At 52.2% G+C, this 22,179-nt stretch overlaps 1 protein-coding gene across 1 annotated transcript; it reads right to left on the bottom strand.

The window, feature by feature from the left end:
- Positions 1 to 4,092: 4,092 nt before the first annotated feature.
- Positions 4,093 to 4,515, bottom strand: LOC136480297 (putative glycine-rich cell wall structural protein 1). The gene has a single exon (XM_066477883.1). The coding sequence runs from the start codon at positions 4,513 to 4,515 to the stop codon at positions 4,093 to 4,095; it is 423 nt and encodes a 140-aa protein (XP_066333980.1).
- Positions 4,516 to 22,179: the final 17,664 nt, after the last annotated feature.

Raw genomic sequence — 22,179 nt, 5'->3', positions numbered from 1 at the left:
CAGATGTGATAGATTGAAACTAGCGGATGTGACAGATTGAAATCTCTACAGATTTGGGAAACTAGCAGATTTGACAGATTGAAATCTGCTATACTACTAAACTGTAAGAAGCACCACCCACATCAACTGCAAAATCTTTCTAAACTGTTAAAGAGTTTCAAATCTTTTATGCATGCTTTCATGTTATTACAGATTGTTTGTAAATACTGCAGTTTTCCCATTGCAGATTTAGGGCTGCACAGCAATAGGAGAACAGATACTATCTTTTGAAGATCTGAGGTGCAAAAGCAATACGAATCAGATTTGGATCCGTGAGTATCATTCTAGAGAGAGAGAAAAAGTACACGTAGCAGGTCAGAATCTCACCACAGATGATTCTGCACCATTTTTGTTCTTTCCCCATTGCTCTTCCACCCTCTCCCTCTTCTTGCTTCTTTGGATTTCTTCCTCCATCGCTGATGGTTTTTGTTGGTCCGGTCACGTGAAAAGGATTTGGGATTCCTTTTTTATAGCTTTGTTTGTTTTGGCGGCTACAATTCCTAGATCTCCCGCCTGATTTGTTTCCCATTCAGATTTTTTTAAGTAATTTTTCAGCGTGCTAACTACACAAGCTACAGCCGACGATGCAGCTGAGCCCATGGGCCTATTTATTTAAAAGTTGAACTATTGACGCATGCCTGTTTTGGCCGGAAAAAGTAAGCAACAGAACAGACAAACGGTGAGTGATGGTTAGACAAACCTTCATTCACCTGCCACAGATTGTTGATGATCGTAAGGTGCAGGCTGCTGACTGATGGTTAAGCAAACCATAAGTCACCTGCCACATAGACACATTAAAAATATGTCATTGGTTTTTTTCTACGATTGTTTTATCAATTCAGTTTTATGCCATTTATACTCCAAAAAGTTTTTTTTAGAACTTTTGGAAGATCTATCCATATGTGTTTTGATCGTCATGCATGACCCGCACTCAAAACATTTTTTTTTATCTTGCCTCTTGTTGATTTGTCGGCAATCCACACAAGTCCCAACAGCTATATATATAGGCAAGATCTACGAAAGATTCGATGAAGTTTCTTTGTCTGCATTGCATTGGTCACCAGTCACCACGCAAGGAGATCAGACTTTCAAAAGTTCCCGGCAATTGCTGCTGTATGGCTGGCTGTTGCTGTAAAAAAATGACAAGCAAACACTGCTGAGGTAGGCAAGAAAGCAGCCAGCTGCCAGCCACAGCTACAGCCAGCGGAAGCCAGCTGAACGAACAGGCCGTTATAAAGGGCTAAACCATCACCGTTATTCTCCTCTCATAATCTCAATACATCGAGATTCCTCTCGTCTTTCTGTCTAAGCTCTAGCCATGGCTGCCACCAAGCCTGCTAGCTCTACCACCCCATCGTCCTTGAACTTCCTTATGGAAGGCTTCCTCCTCCCTGGCAGGAACCTGAGACTCTTCGCGGTGATCTTCACGATCCTCGTGGCCTGGATCTCTCTCCTTCTCGTTGCCAACGAGCTTGGCGTCGAGCCCATCAAGCTTGAGGTCGGCCGCGACATGGACACGCTCATGAGCACCGACCTTGGAGGCCCGGACGACTACGCTCACCTCCTCCGAGATACGCAGGAGGACTACCTGGTCCTCCTGCTCGCCACCCGCGGCCTTTCTCGTGTCAGTAGACATCACCGGCTCCGTCATCCAGCTCATCTCCCTCTTCGCCGCCGTCACAACATACTCCAGTGACGGTGAGGTGGACACCTTTGGCGCGCTCCTCGGCAAAGCCAAGCAGCAGCTGAAGGGGGGGGGGGGGGGGGGGGGGGGGGCTTGCTTACGGTCGCCTTCGTCTGCGCGCTCAAGACCGCCGCCGTCGCGCTGCTGTTGGCCTCGTCCGCCCTCGTGGCCTTCCTCGCGTTCAGGCGGTACTACGGGCTGTTTCTCGCCGGGTGCCTGGTCCTCCTCGTCGCCTTCGCCTTCTACATCTTCCTGTCCTTCTTCTGCTCGCTCGCCGTCGTCGTGGCCGTGGATGAATCTGAAGCTAGGCGCTGCCATGGCGCCGGCGCGGTCGGGCGGGCGTGGCAGCTGGTGAAGGGCAGGCAGGAGCGTGCCATGCTATTTGTTTCAGTGATGAGCGTGCTCGCCTCCGTGTTCAGGCTGATTTACTGGCAGGCCAAGATACACTACTGGAAACAGAGACTTTGCCGAGTGTAAATTTCTTTGCCGAGTGTCAAAAATCGGACACTCGGCAAAGATCTTCTTTGCCGAGTGCTGCACTCGGCAAAGAATTGCACTCGGCAAAGATTTCTTTGCCGAGTGCCGGGCACTCGGCAAACACAGGGGACTTCTTTGCCGAGTGCCAGACTCTCGACAAAATCTCTACACTCGGCATAGGCTGCCCGTGAAACGGCGCCCTGCCACGGCCTTCTTTGCCGAGCGCCTGCGGTTAGGCATTCGGCAAAGATTTGTTTTTTTTTGTTTTTAATTTCTTTGCCGAGTGCCTCAGATCTGGCACTCGGCAAAGATTTTTTTTTTTAAATTCTTTGCCGAGCGTCTCAGATCTGGCACTCGGCAAAGAATTTTTTTTTATTTTTAAAATACTTTGCCGAGTGCCCCCCGGACGGCACTCGGCAAAGATTTAATTTTTTTTTATTATTTCTTTGCCGAGTGCTCCTGTGTATGCACTCGGCAAAGAGGAAATTTAAAAAAAAAGTAAAACATTCTTTGCCGAGTGCATGATGGCTGGCACTCGGCAAAGACACCCTTTGCCGAGTGCCATGCTCCGGCACTCGGCAAAGTTTTTTTGTTTTTTTTGTTTTTGGCCTCCAATTTTTTTGTGCAGCCTTTTTAAAGCACCAGGAACTCCTAGTTACAATTTGGGGATTTTTTGTGGCTTTTTGTTATATTTAGTTACTTTATTTCGTTTACTTAAATTTTTCCGGAAATTATAAATTTGAACTGCACGTGGTACGAATAATAGAGTTTAATGATTCGAAAATTGATAGTCATATTAGTGAGTGTTATGAGAGGCCGTATCCAGGAACGGACCCGAAATTTCGGACATCTCGTTCACGAAACATGTCCGCGAAATTGCGTGTGAAGTGTTTATAAATTCTATAAAAAGCAAACGAAGTCCGAAAATCATGAAACGTGTTGAGATGTCGTGATATCATATGTGGAGGCTATGATAAAAATTTCAGAAGATTTCGTGCACGTTGTCACGTACGACACATGTGGAGATGTCCTGGTTTGTAAGCATCGTACGTGACAACGTGCACGAAATCTTCTGAAATTTTTATCATAGCCTCCACATATGATATCACGACATCTCAACACGTTTCATGATTTTCGGACTTCGTTTGCTTTTTATAGAATTTATAAACACTTCACACGCAATTTCGCGGACATGTTTCGTGAACGAGATGTCCGAAATTTCGGGTCCATTCCTGGATACGGCCTCTCATAACACTCACTAACATGACTATCAATTTTCGAATCATTAAACTCCATTATTCGTACCACGTGCAGTTCAAATTTATAATTTCCGGAAAAATTCAAGTAAATGAAATAAAGTAACTAAATATAACAAAAAGTCACAAAAAATCCCCAAATTGTAACTAGGATTTCCTGGTGCTTTAAAAAGGCTGCACAAAAAAATTGGAGGCCAAAAACAAAAAAAAACAAAAAAACTTTGCCGAGTGCCGGGGCATGGCACTCGGCAAAGGGTGTCTTTGCCGAGTGCCAGCCATCAGGCACTCGGCAAACAATGTTTTAATTTTTTTTTAAAATTTCCTCTTTGCCAAGTGCATACACAGGAGCACTCGGCAAAGAAATAATAAAAAAAATTAAATCTTTGCCGAGTGCCGTCCGGGGGGCACTCGGCAAAGTATTTTAAAAATAAAAAATTTTCTTTGCCGAGCGTCAGATCTGAGACGCGCGGCAAAGAATTAAAAAAAAAAATTTAAATCTTTGCCGAGTGCCAGATCTGGGGCACTCGGCAAAGAAATTAAAAAACAAAAAAAACAAAATCTTGGCCGAGTGCCTCCCTGATCCGACACTCGGCAAAGCCGCGGACTTAGCGGTTTTTGACGGCGGCCGGGGCAGTGTCACTGGCCAGCCACCCGCTGCCCACGCCTGCTCGCCCACGCCTGCCCGCCCCCCTCGCCCGCCCCGCACCTCCCCCCGCGGCCGCTCCCTCCTTCGCCCCGCGCCCTCGCCCGCCCGACCAGCCGCGCCACTGGCCCCTGCGCCCGCCGCGACGGACCGCGCCGCCCGGCGGTCCCGCGCGCCCGGCCCCCTCCACCGCGCCTTCCCTTGAGCGGCCCCGCGGGCCTGTCCGTTCCCCCCGGCCGGCCCTTCCCCCAGCCGGCCGCCCCGCTGCCCGCGCGCCAGGCCGCGCCGTGCCCCGACTGTCCCTTCCCCCGGCCGCGCCGCCCTGACCCCGGCCGGCCCTGCGCCCCGGCCGCGCCTTTTTTCCGGCCTTGCCCTGCCCCCGGCCGCGCCCCGTGGACCACCCGCCCCGACGCCATCCGTGCTCGACCCCGTCCCCGACTCCGCCCGATCCCGACGCCGCCCACCCCTACCCCGTCGCCCGTCAGGTATGCCTTCTCACTTATTATTGTCGAGGTAGTGGTAGTTGTAGTAGTATTAGTTGTGCTAGTGGTAGTATTAGTACAACTAGTGGTAGTATTAGTAGTAGAATTAGTGGTAGTAGTAGTAGTAGAAGTAGTGGTAGTAGTAGTAGTACAACTAATGATATTAGTTGTAGCAATAGTGGTAGTAGTAGAAGAACCAATGGTAGTAGTAGTAGCAATAGTGAAAGTAGTAGTACAAGTAGTGGTACTACTTGGATATATTCTTCTGCATGGATTGATATCCAAACTACATGGCTTCTGTTGAGCCATATGTGCTTGTCGGCCATCGTGCCGTTGTTTTTTGCAGGTTTTGGAAACCTCACCGTGCAGGGGAGGTTCTGCTTAATTTTTTTGTAAATAACAGTATTTTGTTCCATTTTTGTAGAGAAGAGCCCGTCAGAGTTGAGTCGGAGTTCTCGCCACCATGTCGGTCTGCCTGCACCGTGTCGTCTCGCCACTGCACCGACCCGCCACGGCCCCGCTAGCCTGACTCCGTCGCCACCCTAGGTATAACCCCTCTTTTCATATCATTGTCGTAGATCGCGTAACCCAGTTAGGCGTCTCCCGTTCGAAAGAGATACGGTTGGAGGTATGCAGATCTTTGCATATCTATGACCGTATCTATTTCGGATTGTCCACGCTTTTTGGACAGCCCGCGGATGCATAGATGGGTTAGTTTCCATGTTCTGCTCTAGTCCGAGACAGAGTTTCGGCATCACCTCCCTGTTGTTCTCCGGATACACACTCTTCTTTGGCAGGACGTGTATCTAGAGAACAGCGGGGAGGTGCTACCGAAATTCTGTCTCGGATAGGAGTAGAGCATGGAAACTAACCTCATCTACACATCTGCGGGTGGGATTAGGACCTATCCTCACCTATTAGACAGTAGGAACACCATGTACATGCAATTAATGGTTACATTACTCGCCGATACATATGTTAGAGGATGGATGACCGTCAGTGCATGTACACGGGCTGGAGAAGTCAGAGTGATTACACCACGGAATGGATGAACAAGACCGATGCTTTCTTGAACAGTGCATTTGGCAATGCTGCTAAAGGACATTGCCTAGTTTTGTGTCCCTGCAGCAAATGTGGAAATAGGAGAAGGGTAAACAAGGTGGAAATGGGTAAACATCTTGTGAAGAATGGATTTACGCCGGACTACACCCGGTGGGTCCACTATGGTGAAGCCCATCGTATGAGAGAGGAGGTGGTGAGACCACGGGTGGAGGCTTTTGATGCTGATGCTGGGGTAGCAGACATGTTAGATGACTTTCACCAAGGATAGTTCGATGAGGGACGTGAGAAGGAGGAGATGGAAGCAGCCGCACAGGCGTTCTACGATATGATGGACTCGGCACAGAAACCCCTTCACGATCGGTCAACGGTGTCTCAACTGGATGCCATTGGACGCTTAATGGGGTTGAAGTCCGAGTTAAACTTAAGTCGACCTAGCTTCGATAAGATGTTGGCCGTGATTGGCACCTTGCTTCCGGAGGGCCACATTCTGCCGAAGAGCATGTACGAGTCACAGAAACTCCTTCGAGCACTTAAGATGCCGTATGAGCAGATACATGCTTGTCCGAAAGGGTGTCTCCTATTTAGGAAAGAACACGAGCATGCAAAGTTATGTCCAAAGTGTAAATCCTCCAGGTACCTGGAGGTAGACTCTGATGATGGCCAGAAGAGGCAACTTACGATCCCCATGAAAATCCTACGGTACCTTCCGTTCCTATCGAGGATCCAACGGCTATACATGACCGAGGAATCCACGAAACAGATGACATGGCACAAAAATGGCAAATGGTACAATCCTGACAAGATGGTACATCCATCCGATGGTGAAGCTTAGATCCACTTTAATGACAAACATCGTGACAAAGCAGATGAGGCTCGTAATGTACGTGTCGCGTTGGCAATAGATGGGTTCAATCCTTATGGAATGATGGCTGCCCCATACACATGTTGGCCCGTCTTTGTTATCCCCCTTAATCTCCCCCCGGTGTCTCCTTTCAACGACATAACGTATTCTTGTCGTTGATAATTCCTGGACACCCAGTGAGTAATATGGGTGTGTTCATGGAGCCCGTATTTGATGAATTGGTCCGTGCTTGGGACGAAGGGGTATGGACATACGATTGAGCTACAAAGACAACCTTCAAAATGCACGTTTGGTACCACTACTCCCTGCATGACTTCCTGGCGTATGGGATATTCTACGCCTGGTGTGTTCACGGGAAGTTCCCATGCCCAATATGCAAGGAAGGTGTGAGGTTTATTTGGTTGCAGAAGGGTGACAAGTATTCGTCGTTTGATAGACATCATCAATTCCTACCTCTTGACCATCCATTCAGACAAGATATCAAGAACTTTACGAAAGGCGTCAAAGTGACAAACCCTGCACCGCGGATGATGAATGGTGCCGAGGTTCATGCTCAGATAGGTGCTCTCGTGCCCAATGAAGAAGGTGGTTTTGTGGGATATGGTGAGCAGCATATGTGGACTCATATCTCGGGCATGACGAGGCTCCCCTATTTCGATGACCTTCTTCAACCACATAACATTAATGTAATGCACACTGAAAAGAATGTCGCCGAGGCACTTTGGGCAACACTCATGGACACTGAAAAGTCTAAGGACAACCCAAAGGCTAGAGTAGACCTGGCAACGTTGTGCGATAGACCAAATCAAGAGATGCAACCTCCTAGTCGTGGCAAGACCTGGAGAAGGCCTAAGGCTGATTTCGTCTTGAAAAAGGACCAAAGGAGGGAAGTACTTGAATGGATCAAGAAGCTAATGTTCCCTGATGGGTATGCAGCGAATCTAAAGAGGGGAGTTAACTTAGGCACTCTGCGAGTCAACGGGATGAAGAGTCATGACTACCACATATGGATTGAGCGGCTTCTTCCGGCGATGGTTCGAGGCTATGTCTCGGAGCATGTCTGGCAAGTGCTGGCAGAGTTGAGCTACTTATTCCGCTAGCTTTGTGCCAAGGAGCTCTCTCGGACCGTCATTGATGACTTGGAAAAAACGGCACCCGTGTTGCTCTGTAAGTTAGAGAAGATCTTTCCACCCGCCTGCTTCTTATCGATGCAGCATTTGATTGTGCACCTCCCGTATGAGGCACGGATGGGGGGGCCCGTGCAGAACCGTTGGTGCTATCCAATCGAGAGATGTCTGAAGACTCTTCGCAAAAAATGTAGAAATAAAGCCAGAATTGAGGCTTCCATTGCAGAGGCATATATTCTAGAGGAGGTGTCGAACTTCACAGAGAAATACTACACTGAGAAACTTCCTAACGTTCATAATCCACCCCTCGTTACAATGCTGGCGAAAATGAATCGAACCTCAGCCTTTTCCAAGGGCAACTTGGAAGCGCAAGTGCATCGACCATTAAGCAATTGAAAAATGAAGAGTGGTGCAGTATCATGCTATATGTGTTGACCAACCTTATCGAGGTGCAACCATTCATTCGGTAAGTTCTAAACGAACTTGTTTCATTTCGCCGTATGTCCTTGTTTCGTCGTCCAACCCCCTTGTTTCTCGTTGGTACAGGGAATTTCTTCGTCAATCCTGGCATGGATCAAGGCAACCTACACCGCAAGAAAATGATACCCTTCTTTCACGGGGTGCGGGACTAGGGAGCCCCGATTTCATTTGTTGGTTCAAACAGAAAGCCCAAACTGATGCGCCTATAAGTGATGAGTTAAGACAGGTTGCAAATGGCTATGCCGTTAGGGTCAAGTCATTTACCGGTTATGACGTGAATGGATATCGTTTTCACACAGCAAGCTACGAGCAGAGTCGGCCCAATTGACAAACCACAAACAGCGGAGTTGTTACGCCCGGCACTGATGGACTCGACTATTATGGAAGAATTGAAGAAATCTACGAACTATCATTTTATGGTTCCAAACCTCTTACTCCTGTCATATTCAAATGCCACTGGTTTCATCCTGGTGTAACGAGATGGACCCTAAGCTTGGGCTAGTCGAGATTCGACAGGATTCCGTCTATCCAGGAAAAGATGTCTACATTGTGGCTCAACAGGCCGTCCAGGTTTATTATACGTCATACGCGTGCAAAGACGCCGAGCATCTTAAGGGTTGGTCTATTGTGCACAATGTATCGCCACACGGTAAACTACCTGTCCCAAACGATGAAGATTATAACTTCAACCCAAACACATATGATGGAGAGTTCTATCAAGAAGAGGGGCTACAAGGGAGGTTTGACATAGACTTAACCGAAGAGATAGGAATGGAAGTAGATAATGAAAGGGATGATGACGAGGACGCTGGAGACGAGGTGCGAAATCTAAAGGACATACAAATGCTTGAGCGATTACATTTCGGCAATGACAATGAAGACAACATTCCTCCTTCGGATAGTGTTGATGAGTTGGACAATGTTGATAGTGATGACGAGACCTATGATCCAGCTAATTTCAATCATGAAGATTATTTCTAATACATGTAATACTATGTTTTTTGTAATTATGTTTTGTTCATTTTTGCATATATTTCTAATACATGTAATACTATATTTTTTGTAATTATGTTTTGTTTATTTTTGCACCTATTTCTAATTACGTCTTGTTTTTCTTTTTTATTGCAGGTGATTGAACAAAGATGGCGGGCGACCGTCATAGGTCTGTGAACTCGATTTACCAAAGACAACACCGGTCGCAGGAGGGGGCGGAGGGGGCGGCAGAGGGATCGAACAGGAGGAGGAGGACTGCTAGCCGCAGGAGGAGGCCGTCTCCTCCCACGCCACGTGAGGAGGACCGCCAGCCGCAGGAGGAGGTGGCGCCCATGGACGAGTCAGACGAGGAGTTGGTTCGGCAGACGGAGGAGGAGGAGGAGGAGGTGGAGGAGGAGGAGGAGGGGGGGAGGCGGCAGGCACGGGTTCCGCTTCCTCCAACTCCTCTTCGAGTGTCTACTTGCGAGGTCCCGCGAGCCTCCCACAGGTTCCGCTTCGTCACCAATGCCCACTGATTCGCCCCAAAGGACAAAAGTAAGTAACTGTATATGTTATCAGCACTACTTCATATGATATGATGAAAAAAACTAATAATTTTTCTTAATTACTTGTGCAGGAACTGGGTGGTTGTGTCGGGTGGTAGCGCACAGCTAGTCAACGACATCCTGGGTCTTCTGTGCAGGCAGCACTTCCCCGGCATTATCACGTACGCATCGAAGACAGAGCCGGCCTACTCGTTTGACCACTACGTCGTCGCCTCCGATGCGGAGTACCCCAACAAGGCGGCGCGGGTGAAGGCAGAGTTTTGGGTAAGTCTCCCTTGCACAACATTGCTCAATATGTCACATTCATTAGACTTTTCTTGAAATAATGAATCGATACATCGCTTTTGTATGCAGACTTATTACAGATGCGAGGAGGGATTTGAGGCCAGGGCGGAGTAGGCGACTACCAAAGCCTGTAAAAAACTCGTCACCGACATGCATCACGAGGCGCGCATCCAGGCCATCGTAACCTACTACGGGTCGAAGCTTGGAGAGAGGAAAACCAAGAAAGACACAAGAGAGATGCAGCTGACCCGGGAGCAGTACCTTGAGGTAAATGAAGAACATCAACATTGATTCGATTTGAGATTAAGTTGGTTTAATTTGATCTTCTTATATGTCCAATACTTGATGACGTGTAGGTGATTCCCTGGTGGTGCCAAGCGTATCCCGAGTGCTGGGCGATGATGGTGGACAGGTGGTTCACGGAGGAGTACCTCAAGATGCACAGGGATGCCCGGGACCGTTGTTTACTGATGCAAGGTCCAGCACACCATCAAGGCAGCCGCAACCTCACCAGATACAAACAAGCATGGGTACGTGAATTGATTTATCTATTGTCACGCTCAGTTCTGTCTGATTTCTAATCATCGTGCTGTCTTTCTCGCAGTCGGCGTCACATAGTGGCCAGGCTTGCTCGGACTTCCAGGCATGGTGTATGGCCCACAAGGGTAAGGCGACGTTTGACGTCTCCTTCAACCTGGAGGACCCGCCCGAGGCATACACGAACCCGAGCGTCCACTCCCGCATCAGTGAGTACACTGAGGTGGCGAGGTCGCTCCATGGGGCAGACCACGATCCGAGCATCTAGGACTTCGATGGAGAGGCCGTCATGAGGGCGGGGCAAGGCAAGAAGCATGGACGGTTCTGGCTTGGCAACGGCGTCATCGACACGGCCTCTACTCCCTCTCTCTCCCAGATCCGAGCACGGAGCACGAGCGAGAGCCCGGCCATTTGCACACGGCCGACCGCTGCACAGCACCGGGTCGACGCACTCGAGGTTATTCCTGTTTTACTCGTCATACATTGATCTTTACACACCTTAATTAGCTTTGCATTACTGAAACATTGGAGTGAAATATTGCAGGCCCGGCTGGAACAAGAAATGAAGGAACGTCAGGAGCTGGGGGCCCAGTTGGAGGCCGAGCGGGCCGAGCGGCAGGCCCAGGCGCAGAGGCTGATGGACATTACGGATTTCCTACAAGGGCTTGGGCAACGTATGGGCTTGTCTCTGCCACCTGGGCTGTTGGTTCCACCTCCGCCTCCGCGTCCTGCAGCTGCAGCTACTCCTATGAGTATCAAAGTTTTTTACTTTCACTTGTGCTTTGCTTGTATGGCCTCTATCGTCCTAGATTAGCTATCAAAATAATTTTGTCTCACATGCAATCTTTTCTCCTTTGTGCAGTCTCCATCTGACGGTGGTTCGAATAATCCACCTCATGCACCTACGAATGATGCACCTGGGCCTTCACCACAGTCGCAGTGGCCGAGATGAGTGCATGTTGTATTTTTTACATTTGTTGTTCACTTGGTGATGGACTTGTGATGCACTTGTGGACTTTGATGGACTTGTAAACTTATTTGGATGGACTTGAGCACTTATTATTACATATTGTGATGGATGTGTTATGGGCGGATGGATGTGTGGATGGATGAGATATATATGTGATGGATGAGATATATATGTGATATATGTTTGTATGAATGTATTTGTCATGATGGAACGCAAAAAAAAAATATTTGCCGTTTTGGGTCACTTTGCCGAGTGTTGCACTCGGCAAAGGACCCCTTTGCCGAGCGCAATGGTCACAACACTCGGCAAAGCTGGCAAAATGGACGACCAGAAAACAGATTTTCCAGCTTTGCCGAGTGCTGTGACTATAGCACTCGGCAAAGAAATTTTTAAAAAAAAATTTAAACTTTGCCGAGTGCCTGCTGTGTTGGCACTCGGCAAAGAGTTTTTTTTAAAAAAAAATCTTTGCCGAGTGCCTGGAGTGGTGGCACTCGGCAAAGAAAATTTCTAAAAAAAATAAAAGCTCTTTGCCGAGTGCCTTCCGGGTTGACGCTCGGCAAATAATTTTTTTTTAAAAAATAAAAAATCTTTGCCGAGTGCCTGGAGGTTTGGCACTCGGCAAAGAAAATTTTCAAAAAAAAATAAAAGCTCTTTGCTGAGTGCCTTCCGGGTTGGCGCTCGGCAAAGAATTTTTTTTTTTAAAAAAAAGTTTTGCCGAGTGCATGGAGGGTTGGCACTCGGCAAAGAAAATTCTCAAAAAAAAAAATAAAAGCTCTTTGCCGAGTGCCTCACGTGTTGGCCATCGGCAAAGAATGTTTTAAAAAAAATTTAAAAAAATCTTTGCCGAGTGCCGGCAGGGTTGACACTCGGCAAAGTGACCGTCAACGGAACCGGCGCCGTGACGGTCGCTTTTCTTTGCCGAGTGTTTCCGGGGCACTCGGCAAAGCCTTTGCCGAGTGCCCGATAAAATACACTCGGCAAAGAGTGCTTTATCGATCAATTTTTTGCCGTGTGTGCTTTGCCGAGTGCCGCACTCGGCAAAGGCTTTGCCGAGTGCAATATAGCCTTTGCCGAGTGCCTCAGGCACTCGGCAAAGAACCTAAATCCAGTAGTGATATGCGCCCGTAGCAACATGGCGTCGGGGGCTCTGCTCCTGGGACACCGTCCTGATGGCCACTGTCGAGTTGTTCCAAAACTGCGCGTTGACCGCGTTCTACTACGAGTGCAAGGGTAGATCAGCCCAGGAATCAGAGACTGAGTACGTCAAGCTGTCTATCGTGGATGCGTGATGAAGTGCAGTACCGGCTGTGTGGTTCTATAATCGTCAATAAATACTGTAATATGGGTATGGTGTTGTTCTAGATTGAAGTCTTCGAACACGGGCAATCGCTGAACTTTCAAATTGCGAACGAAATAGCGAAGGCAATAAAGAACCGGTGGTTTCACAATTCAACCTCCCCTTCCTGTCGTACAATTGGCACTATTTATAGATTTCCCCTAACATCACAAGGACTCGGGACGACTAGCGCCTAGACGTCCGGCCCGCGTCCGAAAGCCCGCGCTGCAGTTTTTCGCTTGCAAAAAAAAAACCAGCACGCCCCCCCTGCACCTAGGTTTCATGTGCCCATGCGGGGCCCACGCCGCCAAGACCACGCGCGGGGAACGCTCGCGTCCCGTCCGCTTCTCACGCATATTGCAATATGTGCAACACCCGATCTATTTTTAAAACATTCAGGTACAACACTTGCAACATATGTCTGAAGACAACTAAAACACTCTAAACATGCTCCTGAAACATTTGCGAAAACACATGAAAACATTTGAAAACCATTGCAAATATACGCAATATCTAGATAAAAACACTTGCAGCATATGTGTGAAACGTATGCAACATACAGATAAACACACTTGCAAACAATATATCCAAAAACACAGACGAAACATTGGGAACATACCTTTGCAACATACATGTACAACCATTGCAACATATGCATATTTCGATTTACTTTTGCAACATTCATCTGAAACAATTGCAATATACCTCTGAAACATCCAAAACACTTGAAACATACGCTTGCAACATGCGTTTTCAGCACATCTCAACATCTCCTTGCTGCTTAAGAAATGGAGGCTCGCCGACGTGTGGAGTTCACCGGAAGCAGTCGTGCCATCGCCACCATCGACCAGATGGACTTTGCCTACTATGAGGCAGGACGGGGACCCCTTTGTGTCCACTGGTATCGTGGGCTCGACAAGGAGCCCCCTGCAGCCCTTGTAGCCGGCGCCGTAGTCCCCACCACCATCGGATCTCCCGCCGCGCAGTTGATCTGGTGGAAGGAGCAGCGAGGCAGAGTGGGCGCGATGTGGGCCAGTGGCCACCTTGCCGAGGGGCTACGTCGCATGGTTGGGGCGCCGCTGGGCTGGCTGTGCGTAGCGCATAGAGGCAGCCGCGCTTTGGGCCACGTCGGAAGAGAGGGGGAGAGAGAGGAAGGGGGGTTGGGTTGGAGACCCGAACGTGCGGAGCCAGCGGCATCGACCGACAAGGGTGGGAGCGGCAGACACGGCTTTGGAGCAGAGTGCGCGTCGAGGGTTTCTTTTTACTTTTGCGATGTGGGCGTGCGGTGCCATGCGATGTAGGCAAGCGACGTTAGCGGGTTGGTCTGCCCCGACAGACGGACACCTAGGTCAAATCATTATCGTACCTAGATTCCCTCAGCTGGGGGCACCCTGGTCAAATTCACACAAGAAACCAAAAGCATCCGCCTTCATAGGACCGTGGAGACCACTAAAGCCTTCGCTCGACTTCACGCACAGCACCCTATCACTCCTTCACTCAGGCACCTAGTCCTCGCTGGCATCCTCCTTAGGGATACAACTCATCACCCGCACACGCGGCGCCTTCGCTCCAGATGCTCTTCGTATGTCGAGCCCTGGCGAAGCCTCCCATGGCTTGACAAAATGCACCATCCTGCGAAAATGACCAAAAACATCTAGGGAAGGCTTTCGGAATGGCTCTTTCCGAGGGGGAGGGAGCAAATCGAAAAGGGTCCCGCCCAACATATCTGAACACAAAAAATTGGGTATGCAAGGAGCGAAGGAATTTCCTGGATGAAAGGGATATGGAATTGCAACGATGACACAATGTCGGTGTTTCAAGTTGCCACCGACTAGTAAATTTCTAATATTGCACGTCTGGATCGGATGGAGTGCTAAGAGGACACGAGGTTTATACAGGTTCAGGCAGAATGTCCCTACGTCCAGTTCGTTGCTGCTTCTTGTGTTACTAGCACTGAAAGTTCATAGTAGGGGTTACAAATGGTCGAGAGAGGGACAGGTCCCAAGTCTCTAGTGAGAGGAGCGAACGGGTGCTGAGAGCTTGGTGTGTGCTTGTGTGTTCTGGTTGGTTCAGGGTTTGATGGATTCGAGTCCTAATTGATGCGATGTGTTGCGATGCCCTTTATGGGACGCCATGCTTTCCCTTTTATAGGCCAAGGGAAAGCATGGGTTACAGTGGAGGGAAAAGAGGAGGATGAGAAGGAGAAGTCCTCAGGATCGTCGGGTCCTTCTTTTCCTTCACATGGGTACCACCGACCCTATAGACGTCAATAGGGACAGCTCCATGTCGCGGCCCTATCTGTCATTGGCGCCATGCGCAGGCGTCATCTCCTGGCCGTGGCACTCCACTCTATCCTGGCGGACGTCGTGGTGAACTGACGCACCTGTCAGTGCTTGTACGAGGTTTTGGCAGAACACCACCGGTACGCCCGACGTTGTTCCTGATGTGAATCCCCATGTATAGCCTGTCACGGCCACGGGTTATATCGGTGCGTGCCGGTCACCTCCCTGGTGTCAGAGCTTTGACCTAGGGCCATTCGTTTGGACCTAGAGTGGTTGGCGGCAGAATGGGTCTTCGTCTGGTGAGACAGATCCCTGGCCTCGGGGTCGGTCGAGGTGAAGTCCCCCCAGAGGTCAGGTGAGGCGGAGCGTGCCCTTAGAGGTCGGGCGAGGCAGAGCCTGTGGCCTCGGTGTCGAGCGAGGCGGAGCCCGCCCTCAGAGGTCAGGCGAGGCAGAGCCCGTCCTCAGAGGTCGGGCGAGTCGGAGCGCAAACCCAAGGGTCAGGCGAGGTGGAGCTCGCCCTAGAGGCCGGGCGAGGCGGAGCTTGCGCGCCTAGGGGTCGGTTGGAGCTGTAGTCGTGCTCTTGGCTGCTAAGATGAATCAATGTTGATGGTTATTAGCTCCTCCTATTTGGGTACACTAGTGTCGGGTACCCCGAGCGTATATCAAAAGAAGCACTTAAACCCCATAAAAAACAAAGCCAGGAGGTAAGCCATTGGTTAACCACCGGCCCCGTCCAAGCCCACCGGCTCTCCGCCTCACCTTTGGCCTCGCACGGGAGGTCTCGATGGCCTGCCAAATCTCTGCCTCGCGCGAGGCCTCGCATGGGAGGCCTCGATGGGGAACCGATTCTCCATCTCGCCCGAGGCCTCGCGCATAAGGCCTCGGACACAGATTCTCCGTATCGCTCGAGGCCGGCTCAGCAATAACCCGTCATTCCTACCTCGACCAGTCTTCCCGATAGCGTGTCGCGTCCCATTAATGCGTCAACCACTCCCGCAATCTCAGCCGGATGATGGATCGACACCGCAGAGTGGCCGACGGGACAAGAAATCGCATCAACGCCATACCGTCCAGGACAGGACGGGGTAGGGGTTACCGGCCACTGTGCACTGGTGCTGTGCCACCTAATCCCTGCCCCAGGAACAACGCGGCATGGGGAGTCAAGTCCGGGTCACCATAGCCTCGGAATCAGCATACAAGCCCAACGGCTCCCTCCGAGCCACGGCAGTCTACTTTAGGGTCTCAACAACCTCGAGATTCGCGTCTGTCGAGCCTCCCACGATGGCTCGGCCTCGGCACCCGCTAAGCCTCGGCTTCTCTCGCAGTCAGCACACGGTGACCAGCGCGTCGATCACCACACCCCGCTTCAAGCAAACACTAGAGCCCCCATGATGCACAGGAACGGATGTGACCGGCGCGTCGCCCTAGTACTTCAAGGATAGGACCACTCCATTGGCCACGCTGCCATAGCAACAGGCTATAGGGCTCAGACATGCCGCCTCCGTTCGCACGACGCCGTGTAACTAGCGCATGTATCACCCTTGTCCCCTCTTCAACTATAAAAGGGAGAGACCAGGGCCGTTTCGGGGATCGGACACAGGCGATTAGACCTAGGCTCACGCGATGAACTCACGCATAAACACACGGAAGAACACCCGAGCTCCCCCATGGCTTGAGATCAACATCTCAAGCAATCCACGCTGCACCACGAAGAGACCTAGGACTAAGCCCCCTCTCTTGCCCTGCTTGTAACCTCCTACTACAAGCATTTCGGTGCAAGGAATACAAGATCGAACTCTTATACTAGACGTAGGGTACCCATTACCCGAACCAGTATAAACCTTGTGTCTCTTTGCATCACCATCCAGGATTGGGAACACGCAGTACAAATTTACTAGTTGGTTGAGGGTTCGCCGGTCCAAAACACCGACAGTTGGCGCGCCAGGTAGGGGCCTCTGCGTGTCAGCTTTGTCATCCCAATAAGTTCCGGATGGCTGACCCCGTACGACCGCTACATCTCGGCATGGTGATGTGGTTTGGGAGCCTAGAGTTCATGTCTCTAGGATCTGAGTACGACATGGTGCTCCTCACACCCCGAGCCCCACCGACCGATGACAACGTCACACACCGGTAGCCCAGGCACAGGCGGCGCCAGGGCCGCCGTCCCCATCACACCCACCAAGCGTGACGCGGACGGGACCACCCCAACACTGCGCAAACCTAGGTCGACTCACCACGCTCTGCTGGTATCCCACGCCCAGCTATTGGCATAAGGTCACTGGTTGGGGACCTGTCTAGCCTGAGCCTGGACAAGGGAAAAATGCCGGCGGCGCACGGCGACGCCCCGTCATCAAGCTCTGCTCCACCACTCCCTAAGGAGCCAACTCCAGCGGAGCAGAGCCCGGCGATGGCACCATCCCCATATCCCTTCGGGTTGAGAAATGCCGCCGCCTCCTACACTTACGCCTATGCTTCCGCTCATGCGGATCCCTCCGGACGCCGCCAGCGCTTCGCCCTCGACTTTGACACCACCGCGTCGACCCACACCCACGCTGACTCCTCGGAGGAGGACGAGGAATGGGCCGGAGCGGATTTCTCTAGACTCCATGACCCTGAAGCCATGCGTCGCTTCTTGGCCGCAAGCGACTACTGCTTCGGCTACTCCGATTCTGACGACGAGGGCACCCACGACCCCACTCGCGAGTGTTTCCACGTCGGGCTCGGGATGCCGAGGGCGGGCGAGGAGGACGAGGTTGCAGGCAACCGGTCCCCGCTTCGCTAGGGAGCGGACACCGCCACACCTCCGCATGTTGTCCCACCGGCAGCGCGGAGCGGGAACCTTGCCCCCCCACAACCTCAACGCCCGGACCTGGAATAGCTCCATGAGCTCTAGGCCAAGGTCGAACAAGACCGACTCCTCCTGCAGCAGCTTCGAGACACTCTCGAGCAGGAGCAGCAAGGTCGCGACGATGGTGGAGGAGCCCGACAGAGGGCCTGCGACATCCACCACCGCATCCACAACGACGAGGGGAGTGGGCAACCCCCAATCTTCAATCGCGCTAGCCAGAACATCGTGGCTGCGGCAATGCTAGTCCGCACGATGCCCGAGCCCTCTACCATGGAGGGGTGACGGGTCCGTGGTGAGCTCCAGGATCTCCTTGAGACCGCCGCAGTGCAGCAAGCTGAGAGTTCCACCTCCCGACGGCGTGGGGGCACCTCGGACCTTCCCACAGCACCGCCTCGGCAGGATAGGGAAGCCTCGGTTCGTCCTGAGCCCGCTTGGGCACCAATAGCCCACAAGGTCCCCTTGCTGCTCGACCGCCTCGGCAACCAATGCGAGGTGTAGGCCGACCATGAGGTGGTCAGCAGGCGACGATGCCACAACAATGAGGGGCCCGCCCAGGGCTACCATCCACACCGAGGTGGCCGTTATGATAGTGAGGAGGACCGCAGTCCTTCTCCTGAACCGCCTGGCCCTCGAGTCTTCAGCAGGGCCATCCGCGCTGCTCATTTCCTGGCCTAGTTTTGGCAACCAACCAACCTCACGAAGTACAGCGGTGAGACCAATCCCAAACTTTGGCTTGCCGATTACCGCCTGGCTTGTCAGCTAGGCGGTGCTAACGATGACCTGCTCATCATCCACAACATCCCCTTGCTCTTGTCAGACTCGGCGTGAGCCTGGCTCGAGCACCTTCCTCCCTCATAGATCCACGACTGGCGCAACTTGGTTAGGATCTTCGTCGGGAATTTCTAGGGCACATACGTGCGCCCTGGAAACTCTTGGGACCTTAAGAGCTGTCGCCAGAAACCGGACGAGTCTCTCTGAGACTTCATCCGATGCTTCTCCAAACAGTGCACCGAGTTGCCCAGCGTTGGTGACTCGGAAATCGTCTAGGCTTTCTTCTCTAGCACCACCTACCGAGACTTGGTCCGAGAGTTAGGCCAGAACGTGCCGTGCTCAGCTGCCGCGCTCCTCGACATCGCCACCAACTTCGACGCCATCTTCCCCGACAACGACGCCAAGGGGAAGCGGAGGGATGAGGCCCCCGAGGCCTCAGCTCCCCACCTCCCCAAGAGAAAGAAAAAGGGTCGCTAGGGGAAGTAGGAGGTCCTCGAGGCTGATCTGGTCGTGGTCACAGAGCGCAAGAATCCCCAAGGCCCCAGGGGCCCCAGGCTTTTCGACGACATGCTCAGGAAACCCTGCCCTTACCACCAGGGCCTGGTAAAGCATGCCCTCGAGGATTGCTCCATGCTCCGGCGTTACTACGCCAAGCTCAGGCTCCCCGACGACGATGGCAAGCAGAAAGGCGCCGGCGACCGGGATGATGACAAGGACGATGGGTTCCCCGAGGTGCACAACATCTTCATGATCTTTGGCGGACCCTCGGCGTGCCTTACGGCATGCCAGTGAAAGAGGGAACGCCGAGAGGTCTTCTCGGTCAGGGTTGCCACTCCCCGATACCTCGACTGGTCTCGGGAGCCGATCACCTTTGATCGAGATGACCACCCCGACCATGTCCCAAATCCCGGGCAGTACCCACTCGTTGTTGACCCGATCGTCGACAACACCCGACTCACCAAGGTGTTGATGGATGGAGGCAGCGGCCTCAACATCCTCTACGCCGGCACCCTGGAGCTCCTGGAGATCGACCGGTCGCGGCTCCGGGGTGACGCCGCGCCTTTCCATGGCATCGTGCCGGGGAAACGCACGTGACCCCTCGGGCGCATCGATCTTCCCATTTGCTTCGGCACCCCCTCCAACTACCGCAAGGAGGTCCTTACCTTCGAGGTGGTCGGATTCAGGGGAACCTACCACGCCATCCTGGGGCGACCATGCTACGCCAAGTTCATGGCAGTCCCCAACTACACCTACCTCAAGCTCAAGATGTCAGGTCCCAACAGCGTCATCACGATTGAGTCCACGTACGAACATGCATACAACTGCGACGTCGAGTGCATCGAGTACGCTGAGGCTCTCGTGGAGGCCGAGACCCTCATCGCCAACCTCGACTGACTCGGTGGTGAGGCGCCTGACTCCAAGCGTCGCACAGGGACGTTCGAGCCCACGGAGGCCATCAAGCTCGTCCCAGTTGACCCCGCCTGCCCCGATGACCGGGTGCTGAGGATCAGCGCCACCCTCGACATCAAATAGGAAGCCGTGCTCGTTGACTTTCTCCACGCGAATGCCGACATGTTCGCGTGGAGTCCCTCGGACATGTCGGGCATACTAAGGGAGGTCGCCGAGCACGCCTTAGACATCTGGGCTGGCTCCAGACCGGTGAAGCAGCGCCTGCGCCGATTCGACGAGGAAAAGCGCAGGACCATCGGCAAGGAGGTGCAGAAACTTTTGGTGGCCGACTTCATCAAGGAAGTATCCCATCTAGAGTGGTTGGCTAACCCTGTGTTAGTTAAGAAGAAAAATGGGAAATGGAGGATGTGTGTAGACTACACCGGTTTGAATAAAGCCAGTCCCAAAGTCCCCTTCCCATTACCTCGAATCGATCAAATCGTTGACTCCACTGCGGGGTGCGAGACCCTGTCTTTCCTTGATGTGTATTCTGGTTACCATCAAATCAAGATGAAAGAGTCTGACCAGCTCGCGACTTCTTTCATCACCCCATTCGGCATGTACTGCTACATGACTATGCCTTTCGGCCTCAGAAATGCAGGGGCCACGTACCAGCGGTGCATGACCTAGGTCTTTGGCGACCACATTGGGCGAACCATCGAGGCCTATGTGGACGACATCGTGGTCAAGTCCAGAAAGGCCGGGGATCTCGTCGATGACCTGAAGATATCCTTCAAATGCCTTAGAGAGAAGGGCATCAAGCTCAACCCCGAGAAGTGTGTGTTCGGGGTCCCCCGAGGCATGCTCTTGGGATTCATAGTCTCGGAATGCGGCATCGAGGCCAACCCGGAGAAGGTCTCGGCCGTGACCAGAATGGGACCGATCCGAGACCTCAAGGGAGTGCAGAGGGTCATGAGATACCTTGCGGCCCTGAGCCGCTTCATCTCGCGCCTTGGCGAAAAAGGCTTGCCTCTCTACCGTCTCTTGTGGAAATCCGAACGCTTTTCTTGGACCCCCAAGGCCGAAGAAGCCCTCACCAAGCTCAAAGTGCTGCTCATCAATCCTCCCATCCTGGTACCGCCGGCCAGGGACGAGGCCCTCTTACTCTACGTCGCCGTAATGACCCAAGTGGTCAGCGCGGCCGTAGTAGTAGAGAGGCAGGAAGAGGGGCATGCTCTACCCATCCAACGACCTATTTACTTCATCAGCAAAGTGCTCTCTGAGACCAAAACACGCTACCCCCACATCCAGAAGCTGATCTATGCCGTAATCTTGGCTCGGCGCAAGCTGCGTCACTACTTCGAGTCCCACCCAGTGACCGTGGTATCGTCTTTCCCCTTGGGAGAGATAATCCATAACCGGGAGGCCTCGGGTAGGATAGCCAAGTGGGCCATCGAGCTTATGGGGGAAGCCTTGACTTTTATGCCTCGGAAAGCGATCAAGTCTCAGGTCTTGGCCGATTTTGTGGCTGAGTGGACCGACACCCAACTGCCACATGCTCAAATTCAGACGGAGTGCTGGACCATGTACTTCGATGGGTCCCTGATGAAGATCGAGGCAGGCGCGGGTCTGCTCTTCATCTCGCCCCTCAGAGTGCACATGCGCTATATGGTTCGGCTCCACTTCGCCGCTTCCAACAACGTAGCCGAGTACGAAGCCCTCGTCAATGGCTTGCAGATCGCCATCGAACTTGGAGTACGGCGTCTCGACATCCGGGGCGACTCGCAGCTCGTCGTTGATCAAGTCATGAAGGAGTCAAACTGCCTCGACCCCAGAATGGAGGCGTACTACAAGTTGGTACATCGCCTAGAAGACAAGTTCGACGGTCTCAAACTCAACCACATCGCATAGAAATACAACGAGGCCACGGACGAACTGGCAAAGATGGCCTCGGCATAGGCTCCGATCCCCCCGAACGTCTTTGCCAGGGACCTCCACAAGCCTTCCATTGACTACGCCTCGGCAGCGGAAGAGGGCCCACCGGCTGAAACCACCGCGGGGCTCGACGCCCCCTCTGCCGCCGAGACTCCTTCGGTCGAGACCGAGGTCAT

The sequence above is a fragment of the Miscanthus floridulus genome, chromosome 9, assembly GCF_019320115.1.
Source record: "Miscanthus floridulus cultivar M001 chromosome 9, ASM1932011v1, whole genome shotgun sequence".
Taxonomy (NCBI): Eukaryota; Viridiplantae; Streptophyta; class Magnoliopsida; order Poales; family Poaceae; genus Miscanthus; species Miscanthus floridulus.
This window is presented reverse-complemented; position numbering and strand designations above follow the sequence as displayed.

Excerpts from the sequence above, each read along its gene's own strand:
- LOC136480297 (XM_066477883.1), bottom strand. The coding sequence starts at position 4,515 with ATGGCGTCGGGGCGGGTGGTCCACGGGGCGCGGCCGGGGGCAGGGCAA.